This window comes from Pithys albifrons, chromosome 6 (genome assembly GCF_047495875.1).
Source record: "Pithys albifrons albifrons isolate INPA30051 chromosome 6, PitAlb_v1, whole genome shotgun sequence".
NCBI classification, from domain to species: domain Eukaryota; kingdom Metazoa; phylum Chordata; class Aves; order Passeriformes; family Thamnophilidae; genus Pithys; species Pithys albifrons.
Window position 1 is genome coordinate 219771 of NC_092463.1, and position 21018 is coordinate 240788.

General features: G+C 45.4%; 1 protein-coding gene across 2 annotated transcripts; it reads right to left on the bottom strand.

Moving 5' to 3' along the window:
* Nucleotides 1-403: 403 nt before the first annotated feature.
* TTC38 (tetratricopeptide repeat domain 38) lies at nt 404-18584 on the bottom strand. 2 transcript variants are annotated; one of them, XM_071557135.1, is made up of 15 exons: nt 18528-18584; nt 15130-15207; nt 14574-14655; nt 14042-14213; nt 13159-13332; nt 11135-11210; nt 10134-10253; nt 7779-7838; nt 6757-6795; nt 5925-6006; nt 4859-5024; nt 3436-3595; nt 3071-3144; nt 2149-2262; nt 404-1058 (listed from the first exon to the last, which is right to left on the bottom strand). In XM_071557135.1, exons 1-14 carry the CDS (start codon nt 18549-18551, stop codon nt 2169-2171), a joined length of 1401 nt encoding a protein of 466 aa, XP_071413236.1. In that variant the 5' UTR covers nt 18552-18584; the 3' UTR covers nt 404-1058; nt 2149-2168. The 2 variants fall into 2 exon arrangements, 1 of the variants encoding a protein (XP_071413236.1); XR_011697972.1 differs by lacking the exons at nt 404-1058; nt 2149-2262; nt 3071-3144 and adding an exon at nt 4230-4356 and having other exon boundaries at nt 3509-3595.
* Between the last annotated feature and the right edge of the window lie 2434 nt (nt 18585-21018).

Here is a 21018-nt window from a genome sequence, read left to right on the forward strand (position 1 = left end):
GTGTGCTGGCTACACAGGTATCTCTCTGGTAAGCATTACAAGTTGGTATTGACTGCTTTTCAGCTGCTCTGCTTAGGTACAAAGAGGTGAACCTTTAGGAGTCAGCATGTCCATAGTCCAGTTCTTTCTCTCCTATTCCCACAGAGCTACCTGCTTGTTCATTATTTTCCAAGAATTCAGCAGAGCATAGTGAAGCAAGACAGAATGGTTTGAGTATTTAAGATAAAAGTAAGGGGATGGCAGAAAACCAGAAGTTCTCATTTATGGGCAAAATTTTTAATACTACTTGAATGAAAAGCTTCTGGTCCCAGTGATGGAAGCAAAGTGGATGCACACTGTTACAGGTTTATGAAATCAAGATGAATAACAAATTTAAAAGCTTCACACATGCAAAGAAAACATGTACTTGCTTGATGAACTAAATCCATCTCTGAATTTATTGATGTAAAGCAGACAAAATTCTCAATCACATTATATCAAAAGTACTTCAATTGCCATTCTGTAGCAATGGATCACATACACTACACCCTGCAAAGACAGGCAGATTTCTCAGGCTTTTGTTCCCTAATAACATTTGTTATATTCCTTGAGTACAAAGGTTCCTGTCTAAAGCCATTGCTTGAAATGCACTGATTAATAATAGTAAAGATCCAGTGTAACTTTAGTCCAGAGTGGGTCAGCCCCAGCCATGGCTGGACAGACAAGGCAGTGATGAAGCTGAAGAACAGTGCAGTCATAAGTCACGAGACTGCAGGCACAGATACAACTGCTTACCTGATCTCACCACTTATCACTGCTTTAAAAATAAGCAATTTCTGCCTCAAGAGAGTGCTGGGGGAAGGATGGCAGCAAGGCACTTCCACTTCTTGTTCCTCTACACAGGAACTTCGGGGGCAGCGCAGAGCCGGCTGTGGAAGGAAACTGTAGGACAAGGCTGCTGTGGGACACAGGGAAGAGCCTGAGCTGGACAGGAAGGAGGGAAAAGCAGCCATGGCCAGGAGAGCTTGCAGATGTGGTAGCAAAGCCAGAGCTTTGGGCAGCTGAAGAGTGTGGCATTTCTGTTTGGGAAGAAGAGGCATTGGTTCAGTTTTGGTTTGAAATACCATCTTTCCCATCATTACAGATTTCTGCAATACTATTGCAAGGCAATCTGTTAACTTTAGTGTGCCACAGGATTCCAGAGGCACCAGAACTTCAGAGGCTCACGTGCCTCATTTGCAGTGCCAAAGCTCATCCCATCATGTGTGCTGGGACAGAGCTTTGCTCTCTCTCCATAGCAGAAGCTCCCTTCCAGTCTTCTCCTCAGAGAGACCTCTCTAAACAGTGTGCTTTCACACTAGTTTTTCACACCACTTGGCTAGCATGCACGAACTTGTAGTGAGATGATAGTAAGGCCTGACTTTCCAAAAGCTCAGGTAAGAACAAAGACCCCACTCCAAAGTACCGTTTAGTGATGGTACTGTTTTAGCTGAAATCCAGCTTTTTTTTCTGAAATATTTTAAAGTGCTGAGGGAGTACTCGTCTTAGAATAGTCACTATCATCCCTCTTGCCTGTTTTCATTCACATAAAAATTTCAGAAAGCTTCGCCACGCTATATTGAGAGGGAAAATGTAACAATTTATGCGAGAGAGTTCAAAAATGTGCACCTGGAAAGAGATCCTGAATGCAGACAGATCTGTAATGCCCGAGTCTGTGATTAACGCCTCAATGGACTGGATGGTTAATATGGAATTCATTTAAAGCCCACACTTTCCTCTTAGCTTTGTTTAAAAGCTCCCTTTGAATTGCTTGAGCAGTTATTAGTTACTTAACATGTTTAGCCAAGTAACAAATTGGGCTAAAGAACAACTGAAATCCAGGCACTGTTACTGCACTGTATACAATCAGGGTCAGAGGGAATGGTCAGGAAAATATGCCAGAGAAGCAGTGCCCTTAGGGTGCTTCAGAAAGCTATGCATTATCAGCAGGTTTTCGTCCTTCTTTATGGAATCATCTAAGATACAACCTCCTGAAATGCAACAGCTGTGTCCTTTCTTTTAAGGCAATTGTTGTCAGATCTCTGATCCCTGGGAACCTCCTCAAATTCCAGCAGAGTTCCCCTGCCCTCCCTGCCCCCAGGCTTTGTGGTAAGCTCATTGCTGCTTCACCTAAAGCATGGAGGAAAGCCTTATGCCATGGAATGGATGGCTGCTGCCTTCCTGATAAGTCGCTCCGTCATTGGGGAATTTGGTCGCACCACATCACGTTCTCTCAGGAGACACCTGAGAAAGGAGGAGGGAAACAGGCATTCGTGAGTACATCAAGTTTTTCTGTAAGATAACCAGCAGTGTCCTTGTAAGAGGAGAAAATGCGTATATAAAGACCTGCTCCTAAGGTAGAGATTTTCCCTACTGGAAACACTGGACCTGGGCAGCAACAGGAATACCTTTTAGGTATAACAGCATTGTTTTCAGAACTGGTAAGACTGAAAACCGAGCACCCAGAGCTGAGGGCACGGAAGCATCATTTTGTTATTGCATCCAATTTTTATGTTTTAAAGAGACCTGAGGAGGGGAACAGGCAAGGCTTCCTACTGTTCCAGTGATCTATTCCTGAGTGCCCAGGCAGACCCATGCGTGGCGTTTCAGCAGAACTCAGTGTGGCTGATAAAGCACATCTGTTGTACCAAACAAGGCTCTTGTGATCTGTACTGAGCCAAGCTCACGTGTCTGAGCACATCTCCTGTGTCCCAATGCAGCAGGTGCCAGCAGTAGGACAGACTGGAGTTGCACCAGTTCACAGAAGCTTAGCAGTCCATAACATACACTCAAGAACAGGCTACATGTTAAGACAGAACCATTTGAAAATCAACTACCCTTAAACAAATACAGACCATTCGTCCAGGCTGCAGGTGTGTACTTTTGGAATTGGAAGCTATTGTACTTTTTATACTGGTTAAATATTTCTACATGTAATGTAAATGCTTGCATATAATTTTAGCCTTAAATTTACTGGTTTGAGTATACTCATTAGTTTTTAGTTTTAGCAGCAGTGCTACTTTCACAAATATTTATCAGGGAAAACACTCACCTTGCAATATTTCGTTTGGCCTGTGATTTAGAATTTAAAGCAGCATGAATCAGTAACTGGCTGAAAACATCTCTCTGAAAAAAAAAGTCAGCAAAATACAAAGTAATAAGTAATTTATAATGTCTTGCCAGTTACAATGTCTTTGTTTAGCAAATTACTAAATCCACAGGAAGAAAACCTAGCAACATTAAAATTAAATAGGTAACCGTACTAGTAAGTGTTTGCAAATAGGATTCACCTGTCACAAGCACAGTTTAGCTTTTCACTTTCTAAGAATGAAGTGTTACTGATTAGGTAAGTGCCTCATGGAGGCTACTGAATGGGTATTAAATCGCATCAAAAAGGCTTTTCTTGATCTCCTTTACCTGGGCATTACTGCCTCCCAGTTGGATTAGCTGATAACGGATTGGGTACAGCAGGTCCACAGCTTTGTCACAATTTCCATTTTCAAACTCTACAAAAGCCTGGCACAGTGGCAACCCCAAACTAGGAGCCAGGGAAAGCTGATGGTCTTCATGAGGTGCTCTGTAGAATGAGAGTGAGTAACTTCCAAAGGTCAAAGCATAAATGTGTATTTCAGTGCCAGTCTGTCACTGCTGGTAGACAGGTTTGGGGTTTTTTTGTAACTGTATAAAGCCTGATGTTTGAAGTATTTGACTTAGATCATATCCTTTGGTATGGTTATGCTACTTCCACCTTTTTGTTACTCATCCATCAGCCAGTTTTCATTCCCCTCAATATACCTGCAAAAGGCACAAGCCCAACTCCTCCTACTAGAAAAGTAAGAAAAGTGCAGTTTCTCTTCCGGTGACCTCACCAGAATATGACTACTTTTTAACATGTACAAAATCCATCTGGAGTATCACTTATATATATTATACATTTCTGATAGATGTAAATTAATCCAATCATTAATATAATCCCTTCATCTCACAGCCTCTTTTCTCAAATAATGAAATTAAGCTTTATAACATTTCAAACTACATCTAAAAATGCACCTCTGTATTATTACAAAAGGCTGAACATGTAGGCAAAAGGAAGCACTGGGTGGAAGAATAAGCAATATATATGAAAACCTATGTTCATTAAAGCTTCCCTGATGTGCAGGTTTTTTATTTTATATATACTAATATATAAACTTTAGTCAAATCAGACATACTTAGGAGCTTGCTTTGACAGTTATTTGTTTTCATAAGTATTCTTAATAATTATAGTATTTTTATATTCAGGAACAAATAGTGACAATTTCAGGATCTCCTTCCTTTTTAAAGGTGAAGGAATAGATGCTGAAAGAGAGGGGGAAAAAAGGGTAGATTAGTAGTACTTGAAATTTCATTTCCTGCAGATGTACTTCACAACACAACAAACAGCAGCCATTAGCATGTAACTACCAACTAATGTTCTGTTATTAAGGAACCTTTAAACCAGAGCACAAAAAAAGCACCACACAGATGACCTATCTTGTAGAATGCCCTTACTAATATACTTCATTATTCCTTGTATGTGTGACCCCACTGGAACGAAATAAACAGCAACTGTTCAGTTGGTGTTCGTGACCTCAAACATAAAAGATTTCTGCTTAACAAGATGAGAAACCCCTGCAGACATTAACTCAGAAAATAAATAATAATATAGATCTCCTAACTGGAGGGTGGCCTGCTCAAACCAGTTACATGCTAAAGCAGAGCAGAGAATGCTGCAGTGCTTCTGCAAGCCAGAAACATCATCACCCTCAAGGTCAGAGGACAAACTGTTTACTGAGCCCAACACTGTAACTCCTTTGCTTACTTGGCAAGTTCCTGAAGAGTTGTTAAAAGCTCCTCGGTAGTCTTGAGGTCCTTGGCTCCAAGTGAAGACATCAAGAAGTGCACGTCATTGAACAGAAGAATGTGATCTTTGGTGTGCTTCTTTGTAAGTGCAAGAACATTCTCCCACCTGTCTCCAAGCTTTACACCTAAGAGCAAAAAACACTTGTCTCAATAAAAATGCCACATGCAGAAGCATGACTTTACAATATACTTTCAGTCACTCAGCTTAAACAGCATTCCTGTGGAACTCCAAAAAACACACCCTGATGTGGCAAAATGTATGCAGCAATTCTCAGCTGCAGCTGTGTTTGGGATGAGAGATTACTGACTGTCAGGAGTTATAAGCCAGTATTTCAGACTGCGTTATGTGAACTTCTGACTTTTTTATGAGACTGCTCATAATGACTTGGAAGTGACACCACCATGAGCCGTCTGTAGCAATCAGAAGACAGTGTGTTGAGATGGATTTAATAAAAAACCCAATGCACCCTTAGTGTTTTAGCAGAACAGTGTGAAAATAACATCTGCTCACTGTGTCTCCCATCAAGAACTCTAGTGTATAAACACTAGTTTAAAGAGCTGAGGAGAAATGCCACTGAGTACACAAAGCCAGAAGCCAGCATGCTCACACTAGCTGTTTCAATCAGGATCAAAAAAGAAAGGTGAGGTTTAAGTGGAAAACTGCTTCAAGGAAGCGTTACAGCTTTTTAGAGGCTTATGCACTTGACTGCTCAGCCTCAGATCTCCAGGAACAATAGAAGAGAATTTCTCCAAGAAAAAATATGTGATCTATGCTAGCTTGAGCTGACTGCAATACCACACTGGCATGGGAAATGGAAGCTCTTGGGAAGGGCAAAGCTTATGGACATTATTAGGAACTTGACACTGACACTTTTCTCATGAGCAGAATTTTCTTCTGAAACACCGATGAAGCTTATGTTGTAATTACATTCAAGTACTTCCTCAACATGTAAGGCAGGGGAGGGGAAAGGGAAAAAGAAAACTGCCTTACAGTTACAAAAAAGAATGGCCAGGGGATGTCCCACCTTCCAGATGGAGCCTGTACAGCATCGAACAGTTATCTACTACATCCAGCATGCTTCCACTTGCCAGGCACCGCGGAGCAATCTGCAATCACAGGGACTCATAACCTGCCCAGCTGAAGTGCTAGTGGAAACTTACTCACATTATCAGACATATTTTCACAGTACAAATTTAATCCTATCCTTTTAAAAATTTAAATTTTCCTGTTTTACAACAGTCCTAACTGCATCTTTCCTGAACAGAGGAATTTGCAATGATAAACACTTATATTGCTTTACATGTTGTTTTTCTCAGTAAGTACAGAAAGTCACCAAGGTATTTTATTTTTTCCACAATTGTGCCATAAATATTACTTCAGTTTGTCAAAGGTTAATAGATAAAAACCTGCCCAGCAGGTTTCTTAATGCTTGCAGCATTTTTACAATCTTTACAATGATGTGTCATGTTATCTAAATTGATACTGCTTATTTACACAGATTGTTTTGAAATCCAGACAGCAGACTTAGTACTCACCATGCAAACCCAGTTCTTTGTAAAGGTGACTTGTCTTTATAGGAAAATTATTTTACATCCTTTTAAAAAGCATGAATAAGAAACATGGACAGAAAGGAACCCAGCACCACTGTAGCTCTTTGAAACACTCAAACTATGTAACAGCATTTTACCCAAAACTGTTGAGAAACTGTTTCCCCAAAAAACTGTAACAACAGATGTAAACAAAATATACACATTTATCACACACGGTGATAGGTTTCAATCTCACAGAGAAGGAAGAAAGCCCAGATTGTAACCTAAAGCATGTTCTCAGTAAAGACAAAAAGGGCCCCTACTCACATGCTTGTCATAAATCGTCAAAGCAGCTTCATATTCACCCTGAAAAGCAAACGAGGATCATCCAGACACAGCAGCCAACAGTGACTGGCAGTGACCAAAGACACACATACAAGTAACAGGTGGCATAACAGTACTTTGTGACAGCTTCATGACTTGAGGAAAACAAACCATGTCAAAGGAACCCTGAGGTACTGAAACCAGGAATGGAGTTTAAGAAAACCTGAATTTACAGGGCAAAATGATCAGTATGTTGAGGGTTCATTTAATAATAGATACCAATACTGGTACAAGTTATGCATGAAGGAGAAAGACAAAGTACTGCCTCTCATTCTAATATGCCTTTCAGGGATTTTGGCAAAAATTAGTGCATCCCACAGTGTATGCAAAGAGGTGGGAGGAAAAATAGTTTTATGCAGGTTTCAAACAAATTGTGTGGATAGAAAGTGGCAAAATAAACAAACTATTGGACCACTATTATGCTCCTTCTATGTTACTAACACTCAACACAAGGCAGTTACTCTGCCTTCTGGCCAAGGTTTGCTGCCTTCTCAAAGATGCCACATTTGTCTCCCTGTTGACCTCAACCCCACAGGTGCTAAGCATGAAATCCAAGGAAATTCCACATTGCAACCTGATGGGGAAAACTACAATCATTTTTACAGGGTTTCAATAATAAGAATTAGTAACATTAATAACACTGGCAACCAATTTAGAGCTTAATGCCTCATTTTTATAGTCAGCAAATTTTTGGACCAGAAAATTAGTATTGAATTTGGTAGGAATTCTGTTAACTTTTATCTGAAACTTAGAGATCCATCTTACTATCAAATAACTGTGCTAATTGCAATTAGTGAAACTATTTGATCTTCAAACATGCAGGGATCTTACAGCAATATTTCAACATTCTAACAAAGATCCTGGAACTCTGAGCAGTGCAATTAAAAATTTTCAAAATAACTGTAATAAAGGACCAGCTTTAGCTGGTATGGCACATAAAACACCTGTATGAAAATATCTCTTACCTTTTCAATGAAGTATAAAGCCCAGTGCCAGTAATTGTGGCAAGCAAGCATATCACTATTCTGGAAAAAAAAAGAAAAAAGAAAGAGAAGAAATTATGTAGAAAATAACCTCCTTTTAAAATTATGTAGTCAGATTTTTGTTTCCTTCTTCAGCAAAACTTAGTATTTAATGACAGACAAAAGAGACAAGAACTTGAAATGAACTGGCCAGGGTAGACTTGTCCTTGTTATTCAGGGAGATGCCTCAAACCCAAGGTTTCCCCCATACTATTTTCACTTGGATGCTTCAGAATTCACCCTTCTGCAGCATTTTTTAATAAAAAGAGTAAGATATGTATTATCTAAAATGTAGGCATCTTGTCTGAAATAACCTGGAGAGTGGAGATAGGAGGACATGTGGCCTTGGGAGGGCCATTCATCCCATCCACCCACCTAGATACCTTCTTAAACATGGGATTACTTGACTGAGTAAAGCAAAACCTTTCTACTGCTGCTAATTTTTAGTTTTGAATAAGATTAAACTGCTAAAGAGAAGGCTTGTAGGTAACTGAAATAAATCAAAAAAAAAGCAGGCTCTGGGAACTCACCACAGCAGCTCAGAAAAAAAACACTTGCCACTTTATAATACACAGCACTGGCAGAGGTCTCCTCTGGTAAGATAATCTGAGTTTGTACTGAAATATAACTTAGAAAAACGTGGCATATGTTGGGATATTTTTGGGGTGGGAGGTGGAGGAACAAAGTAAAGTACTCTGTAAAGAAAACCTGTACGGATGATGAATTAAAAGTAGCAGAAGAAGCACAAATACTGTGGCAGTACAGACAGATCATCCTGGTCATTAAAAGAAAATAAATAAAAATTTCAAATCACCAAGCAACTTTAATAAAATACGAAGACAGACCTGCTTCTTTTCACGCGTTTATAACATTCTGTGTTTGTGATGTTTAAGATAAGAAATATTGCACAAGAGAAGTGATGGTGCACAACATGATATGATAGTGCCAGTTGTTACAAATCTTAACTGTGCTGGGTCAGGCACAAAGGTACATTAGCCAGTTCTACTTACTGATCTTGCACTTGATTTTATTGGGATAAAGAGTATAAATCAAAGAGACATACAACAATTTGAGAATCAAGAGTTCAAAAATCAATCCAAAAGTCACTGGCCTTTTAAAGGTATTACCCAAGCTGTCAATCCCCTGTATCACTGTCTCTTTAAAGCTAACATATTAAAGGACAAAAGGCTTTCTGGGAAATGACAGGTGTGAACTTCAAGCAAGGGTTTTCTGCCTGCACTTCCAAGCTTGGCATCTAAATGCTTAACTTAATAAACTCCAAGTCTTTCTAGTCTCATTATCCAGCCCTACTCTCTGGGTGAGGTGGAATGGTCAGCTCAAATGACGCTAAGAGAGACTCTCACAGGTTCTAACAGATTCAAACCTCACAGCCTTCTGCTCTGAATAGAACAATCATTGGGAAAACACATGCTGTCCAACACAAAAAAAAGGTTCATTTACAGCAAAAAAACTGTATGACAGACTAATTAACCTCTTCAATACAAGATGGGACCAAACATTTTGGATATATAAGGTAACTGGTAAACACAAAGGTAATTAGTAAACTAGAAAATAAACAAAAGCATCATTTCTCTTTACAGTTGATTTCTAAACGCCCTTCCCCATCCAGAAATAAACAAGTACTTTAGGAGTCTTCTGAAACATTTGCCTCTGTCATTTCCCACCTCATCTTAGGTGTCATGAGGAGATTTAGGCAGGTTTCTCAACTGACTCAGTCCTCACCTCAGTCTAAGCAAAAAGCTCATGAAAGTATCAGTGATCCCTTTTCTTTTATAACCACACAATAAACCACATATATAAATCACAAGTTGCACATCTGATGTTTCACCTGCCTGCCATGGCCACGTCTTTATAAGATGTACAATACCTACTCAGGTCCACCAGGAAAAAGAAACATGCACATACGAACCCCACTCCTAGAGAAAAGCAGTATTTTTAGGCTATTCCTAGCTAAAGGAAGGCAGAGGACAGACAGACTTGGTGTGAATCCTGACCTACTGACACTTTGCCATTTTTGTAATCTCAGCACTAGTGGTGACTTACAGGGGTCCACAGTATGTGTTCCTCATGACATACCTTTTTTTCCTGCCTCTTTCTTTAAAAAGCTACATGGGTAATAACAACACCTGAAATGAGCTTTTCTTCTAATGTGTAAACTCTTCATGGCTGGTAACATGTCTGCAGAAGGAATTGCATGCAGAGGGCTCAAGAACTTGGCTGCAGGAGTTAAAGAAGACCTAGAAGGAGCTTTTTCAGAGATGCCACAAGGATGTTTACCTTCCAGTTGGTTTCTGTTTCCTTCATAAATTCTAAGCCTTTCTTCACATCTGCTTTCATTTCATTTACGTGTGCTATGGTATGGACAGACCATGCATCTGTCTGGTTTATAGCCAGAGCCTATGATGGAAAAACAGGAAAACAGGATGAGCCTTACAAACTTGCAAATACCAACATTTATCACTGCTTATCTACAAACAAGAGACTACTTTTTCCTTGCTGCATGTCAAGTACATCCCTGTACCACTTCAACCAACCATAGCCTGGAAGTCTGAGTATTCAGCCAACTCCTGCTTGCTCCAACAACTCCCACCAGGCTCTAGGCATTTTGAAACATTAGTCATAAACCTACTAAATGTTAAGTGTTACTCTCTGTTGTCACTTTTGGCAATTTGATCTAACAGAAGTTTGTCAAAAGCATCCATAAGAGATTGTGCCTCAGACTCCCAGAGGACAGAGATAATCCTGGGAACTGGAGAAAGTCAAGGGTAATTACTGTCTTCATAAAAAGGACACAGGCTGGCTAACACTGATCCCCAGGAACATTGTACAATTAGCTGTTCAATAACCCAGGAACAAGCATCTGGGGAAAAAAAGGGAGGGGGAGCCAAACAGAATGGATTGTCAAGAGCAGATACATTGAGGCAATCCAGCATTCTTTAATAGGAGTAAACAGCCAATCACACATGGGGGAAATGGCAGATGGGCTGATCTATGCATTTCAAAGGGGTGTTCTGACCCCATCTGACAAGGCACGCTCAGAAGCAAGTGAGGGAAATACAGGCCAGGCCAAACTGCCGTGGTGTGGCAGAGATGGGAGAACAGTCACCAACAAGCCTCGTGAAGCCCTGGGAGCATTTCCACGTTGAGCTTTATCTCCTTGTTGCTTCGACTAACTGGGATGACAGAGTCAGTCACCTCATGGCATTGGCACAAACCACCACCCAGAGAGAGGGGTAGAGAACTCTAAAACCTTTTAGCAACAAGGGCAGACAGTTTACCTCACGGGCAACCTCCTCAGCACGGTCAAAAAAGTTTGTTTCCACGAGTCCAAAGGAGTAATAGCCTTTCACATAGCTAACAAAAGGGGGGAAAAACAGCACATCATCCATTTATAACTAGATTTAATCTAGGACCAAAAAGGCATACTAGAAATAGCATTTCACTCAAACCAGTTTTTAAGGTGCACGTTACAACGAGGGCTCAAGCTTGCAGGATACAGAACTCCTAAGCAAGTTCTCAGAGGAAATGAGTGACCCAGAGACACCAGCATGAGAAAAAGTAACAAGATGTACATCAGAATGGACATTTCCATCTTTGGATGAGATGGAATCAAGAGCTGCCCAGAACAAGCTGCTGATCTCCACAAGATGAAGAATTAGAAGGCTGGAAGTGAGACAGTGCAGTCTCTAAAGTTATCTGAGCATCTCAACGGCACCTTCTGCACTTTTTCCATTGCCCACAAAACTATAAATAAAATATATATACAATAAAATAAGTACATAGGAGTACTTATATGTGAAGAGACCTTTTAAAACCGGCAGTAAATCATCCCCATTAAGCCATAAAGGCACAAGGTAAAAGGAAAGTCAGGGATGTTGGATGCTCTTACACATATGCCTGATACAGCTGGTTTTAAGAAATACTGAACTGTTATTCTCTGTGCGGATTTCTGGATTGGAAAACACCAGAAGATCTTTCTGCTTCTCAAAATACGTGTTGAGGTTTTGGTTTAAAACTCCTAAGGCAAAGGGACTACTAGAAAGTGTGGGGGATGTTGCACCTGATTTATTTTATGGATCAAGATGAATACTGATTTTTTTTTTAATCAATGTATCAATGCACCCATAATTTGACTCTCCATGCCTGTAAGTTTGAGGATAAGGTGCATTTGCTAGGGTTTTTTTACTTCAGAAATGCCTGGCATATGGGTGTTCTCTGTTGCTTTACAATTAAGTGGACAACAGCCTAAACTTTTGTAGCACTGAGTCTAGAAAAGTTTATAAAAATACTGTTGAAACTGCTAAGTTGTCTTACTTCCCCAATAAATAAAACCAGTATACTGTAGTTAAAAAGAACTAAGTTTTAGATTTCTCTGAGCTGAGGTAACACAGCTGGAAAAATGAGACTCCTGACACTACCTCCTTGTGCCACGAGGGCACCTCAGATGGCTTCACTGCCATGTCAGCATCCAGTCTGTACTCACTGCACTGTTCCTAGAATTAAGGAGCCCAGATTGTGCTGGATATGGAGGTAAAGCTGTACAGCAACATGCGTAAAACATTCAGAAAGCACATGGGTCACCTATTCATCTGCCTCTAAATGTTAAATGTGTGTCTTAACTTAAAATGTAACACTAACTTTTACCCAACAATAGAAGCTTTCAAATAATAAAATAGGTCTTAAAGATTATTTAAAAAATCATGCCAACTTAGCTTTCATTAACTATTCACTTGCCAACACATTCAGATTAACCTGCATTAACTTCTGGAAACTGAAACTTTCAGGAATGAACGACAGAAACTTTTAAAACCTGCCTTCTTGTCAGTCTTTGCTGTAACAGCTGATATTGTATATTTCAAAATTTTGTTTCAGAACTACACTTTGGCATTCCAAGTTACAACTCCTTTCTTTTTTGTTACAACTCCTTTCTTCTTTGTACTGATGTGCTCTATCACCCCCAATGTGTGCACCAGGTTAAAAACTGGATCCATAAAAGCCTGAAGAAGCTTTGCCACTGGCCTGGGTGAGTACACGATTGCATCCCATGTGTTACATGCCATGTGCTGTATTTGATGCCAGTGAGACCCAGCTCACTTAAGAAAAAACACTCAACAACAGTGTCAAGAGGGATGCTGGAGACACGTCCTGTCTGTGCTCAAGTTTGATTCACTTCTAAGCCCTTGATTTTTGTCTACATGTCTGTTTCCAACAGATCCTGTTACTTAGGTGTGCCTGAATTTAAAATCCACAAAGTACATGCACACGAGGTGAAGAGCAATTTTCCAAATGAAAAATGACCCACCTGCTCAGTGGCACATCAGGTGTCCAGAAAGGATAAACCCGGGCAACAGAATCTCGCATCTGTACCTGATATCCCAAGTAGAAATAAGTGTCATGGGAAAACTTGAGGGCCAGCAGGTCAGTTGGGTGACTCTGCAGAATCTGTTCCCACAGGTCACAAGCTTTTGGAAGCTGGCTATAAACAAAACAAAATTATTTCCATTGCTGTAAGAAGGCACATGTACCTGCCACTATAGTTCTGGGCTTGCGCTACGCTGAAAAATACAAAATTCAACATCTAATGATGTATTTTTGTCTTGAAGGAATTTTTTAGTCTCTTTTAAAGTAACAGGCATTATCTACACTTGGCACCTTCTGAGAAATCTTTTGGAAGAAATGTCCACATCACTGTAACACACAAGGAAAATGAAAGAAGCTTAAACATTTTCACGTTATTTTTGGCATCATTTTGGGGTGATTTTGGGTTTCTTTCCCCCCCAGGATGACTAGGGTCTCATTTAATTTTTTTTATTATTTTGTGGTTATTTTGGGGATTATTGGAGTGATTTGGTGGGTTTGGGGGGGTTATTTTTGGATTATTTGGAGGTGATATGGGGGTTATTTGGGGACTTTGGTGGGTTATTTTGGGGCGATTTGGGAGTTATTTCTGGGGTGATTTTGGTTCTTTCCCCCCCCCCAGGATGATCAGGGGTTTTTGAGGTCTCTGATTTCATTTTTTAAATTATTTTGGGGTGATTTGGGGGGATTATTTTGGGGTGATTTGGTGTTTTTTTGCCCCTGCCCAGGACGATCAGGGGACTTGGGGGGTCTCTGGTTTTATTTGCTTCTGCCTGGGGTAGCAAAAACCTGTCACAGTCCCTTAAACAGAGTGACAGTGGACTCACCCCCTGGCAAACATGTCCAGCGCTGACACATGAAGCTTCTCCCGCTCTGTCAGTGGCTGTGACTTGGAAAGCGCCAGCATCGCTCTCATTGCACGGTCCAGCTCTTTGTCAAGGCGCACAGAACTTCCAGTGCCAACCAGCTCCAACCCATTAGCAATGACATGTCCCATTGCTACAGAAAACAGCACAGCAGCAGCTCAGCTGTAGAGCATCACCTGCATCTCCACATCACGCAAGAGAAACCAAGTATTTTAAGCGAAACTGACTTGGGGACACAGGGGGTCCAGAAAGCTTCCCAAGGCTGAAGTTCTTAAAGGCTTTTCATGACAGCTACTTAAATATGATGTGAAATAAGAAAAAAACCCACACAAACCACACGAACCATCCTGCCTGCTCTAGATTCTGAGGCAGTTTCACATTACAGAATTCTATAAGCCACCACCTTGCCCTTGCATAAACAAAGTGAGTTAAATACCAAGACACCAGGTATTACCTGGTACTTCCCATGCTCAGAATTAAAGGTTATACTCACTAAAATTTGGATCTGCTGCTTTTAACTTGGAGAGGCATCCCTCAATACCTCCAAGACTCTCATTATTGGTCCAGGTTGCATACTATAAGAGAGACAAAAAAAGAGAATGCAAAGAAATCTTGTGCGATATGGGGCTTCTTTTTGTTCTCCCATTTAAAAATCAAAAGCAAGCAAGACAAATGACTAGAAGACAAACATTGCATTAAGACAGGGTTAGTGTAGGAGGAAAACAGAAAAACTGGGGGGATTTTAAGATAGTTTGGCCACCATCAGAATCAATGATCTTGCATTTTTTTTGTGCTTTCCACTGACTGGCTGATTTGCCAGTATCAAGTGGCATAAACATGCTGGCTGAGGCTTTCACCACAGCTGCAGCATCTGGCACAGCCCTCTGCTATGAGGGTTTCCTGCTGCCAGCTAAAGGCTACACACCTGTGGCAGCAGCCTGACTTTGAGGCTCTTCCAGCTGACAAGAAATTTAAATGTCAGCTACAGCAAAGGCTGTTTCATGCACGAGCCCCTTCACATCACATTTTCTTACACCTTTTGGTCATACCTGTGTCAGCACAGCATCGAAGAGCTTACAGGCTTCATTGCTAGTCGTGGACAGGACAAGTCCAGCATCCTGCCAGGCCTGCACAACAAACACACAGACCTCATTTTACACCCGTGTGTTCCAGGCTACACTGACAGACACAAACCTATTGTTCAGTTGCAGTTACATCCCAAGGCTCAATTAGTTGGTGTTAGTAGTGGGACTAAAGAAACAAACAAATATGAAGTGTAACAGAAGGTCTTGGTGGGTTACACATCTCATGAGAGAGCCATTTGGAATTCATTGCAGCCGTTGCTCAGCTCCTCTGCTGCAGGCACACCTCACGAGAATAGAAACAAGGTAAAATAAACCCCTGACCTTTTATAACAGAAATCAATACCTTAAGTAACTTGCAGGCCACACAGCCTGGCCAAGCAAATCCACCAAGTCACTGGAGATAACCAGCAGAAAATTTGGACCACAGATTTTATGCAAGTCTTACAAAAGTAAGAACATGGGCAATGGATAAAGCTAAAAAGCAAACCAGTATTGGGCTGTCTCAGTTTCTAATAAGCTAACATGACTGAGGCACATCTTCTGGCTGGCTGCTGGCAGATGAGTCCATTTGAGACGCAGCCCCAATCACTGCAGAGTTGCTTTTACTGCAGTACACAGAATGTAGAGGACAAACATACATCACAGAAACAGACCCAAGGGAAGCCAACTCAGACTTCTCCTGATGGGGACTTAGTCTGTCCCGGTGCTGCAAGAATTCAGCTGGTATCATTTTACACTTCAACGCATTTCTTGGCTAATGACTCAACTGTCAAAAATTTTAAGTGACCAGGCAAGGACATCTTTATTAATATATCCTAAAGCTTTCCCACTGTGATTGGATTAAAGGCTCACATTCCAGCAGCTGGAGCACATGAGTCTTCATATTACAAGCCTGGAAGACTAGACTTGAATATAAAACTACAGATTTTCTTTACAATTCATACAATATCCAGAAAAAGACCAAAAAGAGAAGTCGAGCTGGTAGGAAGGTTAGGCTTGCTACTTATAGGCTACCTTTCACAGTGCCCTGCAAATTAGGCCTGAAGTCACCCTCAGCACCAGTCATCAAAAACAAGCTCTCTTTGGAGCAGGGTGTATGCCCACTCCCTGTTTTACACAACAGCTCCAGATACTTTCTAAGACTTGTTAATGTATATTCATAGGAATGGAAACTTCTGTGTGTGAGCAGCAGAACAAACCAGCAGAACAAGGGTTAGTGCAAAATGGACCTGCATCCATCCCTAAGGACACTGCTGATCTCACTGAGGTACAAGCTATTTCCATACCCTCCAGAGAGCCTCTGTCCTGCCACGGCTACAACCTGCATAACTCACACCTCAGTGGAAGATTCCCACTCTGGCAACAGGAGGATAACAGCAAGGCTGTGTCACATCAGGGATGCTGCTACTCTCCCTGGCAGCACAGCAGAGCAATAGGCTGCAAGGAAGAACCACCGCAGAGCAGCTGCTGGCTCCTAAGACACATAGAAGATGTGCTCCAAACTTAATCTGCCACTGACGACCAAGAATCAAACAGTTATTGTGACTACAGAAGAGCCAGCATGCCCTCTCCTCTGTGTCATACACAAGGAGTCCCACCCAGACTACTTGGGACACTCATATCCTGGGGCTTGTAGGTTCTCAGGTATCAGACTGTGACTGAAGAAATCCAGAGGGGAGCGAGTAGGTAAAAATCAGCCTCGAGAGTCTGTAAAGCAACTACCAGCTCTCCTTCCCACAGAGGCTGCCTCTGACTGCTGTTACACTCATGTCCCACAACCCTCCTCTCTCACTCCAGAAGACTCTTCTTTGTGATGCCTCTTGGATGAGACAGCCGTGGCCTTGGCTCTTCTCACTGTTTCTTGGTGAGACCAAAGCCTTGCCCTTTCCCCTGCTCTAAGATTAGACTTCTGTTATAAGACCCAGTGACTGTTTATTTGTAATTTTTCCCTGCTAGAATCACAGCTGGCTCTGAGAACTGTGCTCTTTGCAGGCTGCACTGCCACCTCCTGTATTCCTTGCGTGGCAGATCCCCAGGCTCTGGAGATCACGTGCCCCGTCACAGTCTCACGCAATAGTCAAGACTTCTTACCTTACCCATCCCTCCTAATTAATCAAAATGCAACAATAAAGGTTCGTGGGGAAGAAAACATACGAATGGCTAATTAGTAACCACCTCCTGCAGGTCGATATCGGACCCTTGGACCTGAAGATGGTTTACAGTTAAGTGAAGGCCTGACCCACTTCTGATGCCCACGGAATAGCCAAGTGGGTGCCCTGGGGCCCTGCACTGCCAACGACCCAGAGCTGCTCGGTCACGGGGTTGGTTACCCGGCAGAAGGAACGGTCGCCGGGACGGCTGAGCGGCCGCAGCGCTGCCCCTCACCCTGCCCCACCTCACAGCCCCCAGCCCTGCCCCTCACCCTGCCCCACCTCACAGCCCCTCGGCGCTGCCCCTCACCCTGCCCCACCTCACAGCCCCCAGCCCTGCCCCTCACCCTGCCCCACCTCACAGCCCCCCGGCCCTGCCCCACCTCACAGCCCCTCGGCGCTGCCCTCACCCTGCCCCACCTCACAGCCCCCAGCCCTGCCCCACCTCACAGCCCCCAGCCCTGCCCCTCACCCTGCCCCACCTCACAGCCCCCAGCCCTGCCCCACCTCACAGCCCCCCGGCCCTGCCCCTCACCCTGCCCCACCTCACAGCCCCCCGGCCCTGCCCCACCTCACAGCCCCCAGCCCTGCCCCTCACCCTGCCCCACCTCACAGCCCCCCGGCCCTGCCCCTCACCCTGCCCCACCTCACAGCCCCCCGGCCCTGCCCCTCAGCCCTGCCCCACCTCACAGCCCCCCGGCCCTGCCCCTCAGCCTGCCCCACCTCACAGCCCCCCGGCCCTGCCCCACCTCACAGTCCCTCGGCGCTGCCCTCACCCTGCCCCACCTCACAGCCCCCGGTCCTGCCCCTCACCCTGCCCCACCTCACAGCCCCCAGCCCTGCCCCACCTCACAGCCCCTCGGCGCTGCCCTCACCCTGCCCCACCTCACAGCCCCTCGGCGCTGCCCTCACCCTGCCCCACCTCACAGCCCCTCGGCGCTGCCCCTCACCCTGCCCCACCTCACAGCCCCCGGCCCTGCCCCACCTCACAGCCCCTCGGCGCTGCCCCTCACCCTGCCCCACCTCACAGCCCCTCGGCGCTGCCCTCACCCTGCCCCACCTCACAGCCCCTCGGCGCTGCCCTCACCCTGCCCCACCTCACAGCCCCCCAGCCCTGCCCCACCTCACAGCCCCCAGCCCTGCCCCACCTCACAGCCCCTCGGCGCTGCCCTCACCCTGCCCCACCTCACAGCCCCTCGGCGCTGCCCTCACCCTGCAGTCCCGCAGTGCCGCCATGGCCACACCCCGCGGTTCGCTCGCGCGTGCGCGGTGCGGGCGGTTGGTGCGCGAGGGGCGCCTGTTCCGTGTTCGTGCCCCGCACCCTCCGCCGCGGGAGCGCCCGCAGAGTCCCTGCCCCGAGCGCCTGTTCCGTGTTCGTGCCCCGCACCCTCCGCCGCGGGAGCGCCCGCAGAGTCCCTGCCCCGAGCGCCTGTTCCGTGTTCGTGCCCCGCACCCTCCGCCGCGGGAGCGCCCGCAGAGTCCCTGCCCCGAGCGCCTGTTCCGTGTTCGTGCCCCGCACCCTCCGCCGCGGGAGCGTCCGCAGAGTCCCTGCCCCGAGCGCCTGTTCCGTGTTCGTGCCCCGCACCCTCCGCCGCGGGAGCGCCCGCAGAGTCCCTGCCCCGAGCGCCTGTTCCGTGTTCGTGCCCCGCACCCTCCGCCGCGGGAGCGCCCGGCGGGCACTGCCCCTGAAGTGCTTGTTCCGTCCCCCGGGCGCGATGTCCGCGTCGCTCCTGCTGCTGCTGCCTCTGCTCGCCTGGGGGCCCCGGGGCTCGGGCGCGGCCCCTGCCCGGCTCCAGCCGTGCCCCCTGCGGGTCAGCTGCCCGGGCCCTCGCGGACAAGTGTCCCAGCGGTAGGACAATGAGCACGGGGTGTCGTGCCTGTGGAACAGCACCGTGACCCTGCGGTACCGGCCTGCCCCGGGAGCGGGGCCGGAGGCAGAGGGGCAAGAGGGGCAGCCACCGCCCCCACCTCGCTGCCTCTGGTACCTGAACTCGGCCCGTGTGAGCAACACCTCGCGCTGGGCAGGCCAGGTGGTGCTGCGGGCAGGACACGCTCCTCCGCCCGGGGTCTGCCGGCGCCTGACTCTGCGATGCTCGTCTGCCTCCTGCGCTGCACCCAAGTGCTGCCGCCACAGCGTGAGCATCGAGATCTGCAGGCAGGAGGTGCGGCTGTTCGTGCTGTGGCCGCAGACACAGCTGATCCGTACCCGGGAGCCGGTGGAGCTGGGCTGGCGTGCGCGCCCGCAGAGCGCGGGTTGGCAGTACCGCTTCAGCAGCCGGGCAGGCAGCCCCGCCACCCTCCTCCTGCCCAGCAGCGAGCACCGAGAGGCACAGCCACCTGCGATCTTCCCAACAGCTGAGCTGCAACGCACCTGTGCTGCCTACTACAGCTACTCTCAGCCTGGTCCCACATCACCAACATTCAGAGAAAGGCAATGTGGCTCCTGCAATGTGTCAATTAGCATGGGCTGTCCATGGAGGACCCTCTTTGGGAACTGGCCATTGGCACTGAGGCCGTGCAGGTCATTGTGCCCAAAGCTACCACGACTGTCACCACCACTGATACTGGGGCAGTTTTGCCCCCAGAATTGGCAGCTGCTGTGCCATAGTTTGACATACCTCTGGTGTGCTGTCACATGTGACTTCCATGCTCCCTGTGCTCTGTACACCACAGCAGCTTCAGGTTCTCTTGCTGCGCCACTGAGAGGGCCCTGGTGTGCACAAAGGGCCCATGTTGAAGTTATTGCAGGCTAACTTAAATTCAAAATCAAACAAAGCTCCCATCCCTCTTTTTGAAAACAAATGAACAAACACCCCACAAACCTGGATTTTGTTTTCTTTTTCCCCATGGATAAAAAAAGCTTTAGGAGAACAGGATGGAGCAATGAATGAAAGAAGGAAAAGATGAAAGAAGAACGTGCTAAAGTCAGTGGAAAATTTTTGAAAAATCCTATTTCAAGGTTTGCAAGGGCTCATCAATTTTACTTTATTGATAATAAACCTAGGGCCATCTACAATGTCTTCTGTTTTACTTCCTTCAGGCTTACTTCGTTAGGCCAAAAGCTTGCCTAAGTTTACTGATAGATGCTATTTCCATAAACAGGAAAAGCTTAAGAGCGTGATTCATATACTCTGCTATGCTTGATCAAGTTTAAACTGTTTTTAAAACCTGGACATTATTTATATTATTCTTGTGATGTGCCTTATAGAGTAAAATGTGATTTAAATCACCCAGTTACTATATTTGTCCCAGGAGTCGAGTGTTTGCTCGGTGTTAGTCTGGCCCTTCGCAAAGGCGTCGGTTTGTGAGAGGCAGCGTGGCGGGAATGAGAGGGATGTTGTCTGATGGAATACAGCCATGGGGGACTTTTCACAGGCATGGTCTGATTGCTCATTACCTTCTGCACAGCAGCCCATGGGCTGATCTGCACAGGGCAGCCCAGAGGAAGCTGGTTTGCCCAGTTGTGGTGCTGGGTAAGGGAGGGAGCACCTGCTGAGTAAGGGGGGACTGTCCCTCCCCAAGTGTCACCAGCCCCTGGAGAGCCTGGGGACTGTGAAGTGACACTGCCCAGAGTCCCACGGCAGCAGCACTCGTGCTGTCACTCATGAACAGGCACAGGGAGAGACCAAAGAGGAGGAAGGTGCTTTCCACAGCCCACAAGTGCTGCAGGGAGGCCTGAACACCTGCAAAGGTGCAATGGGAT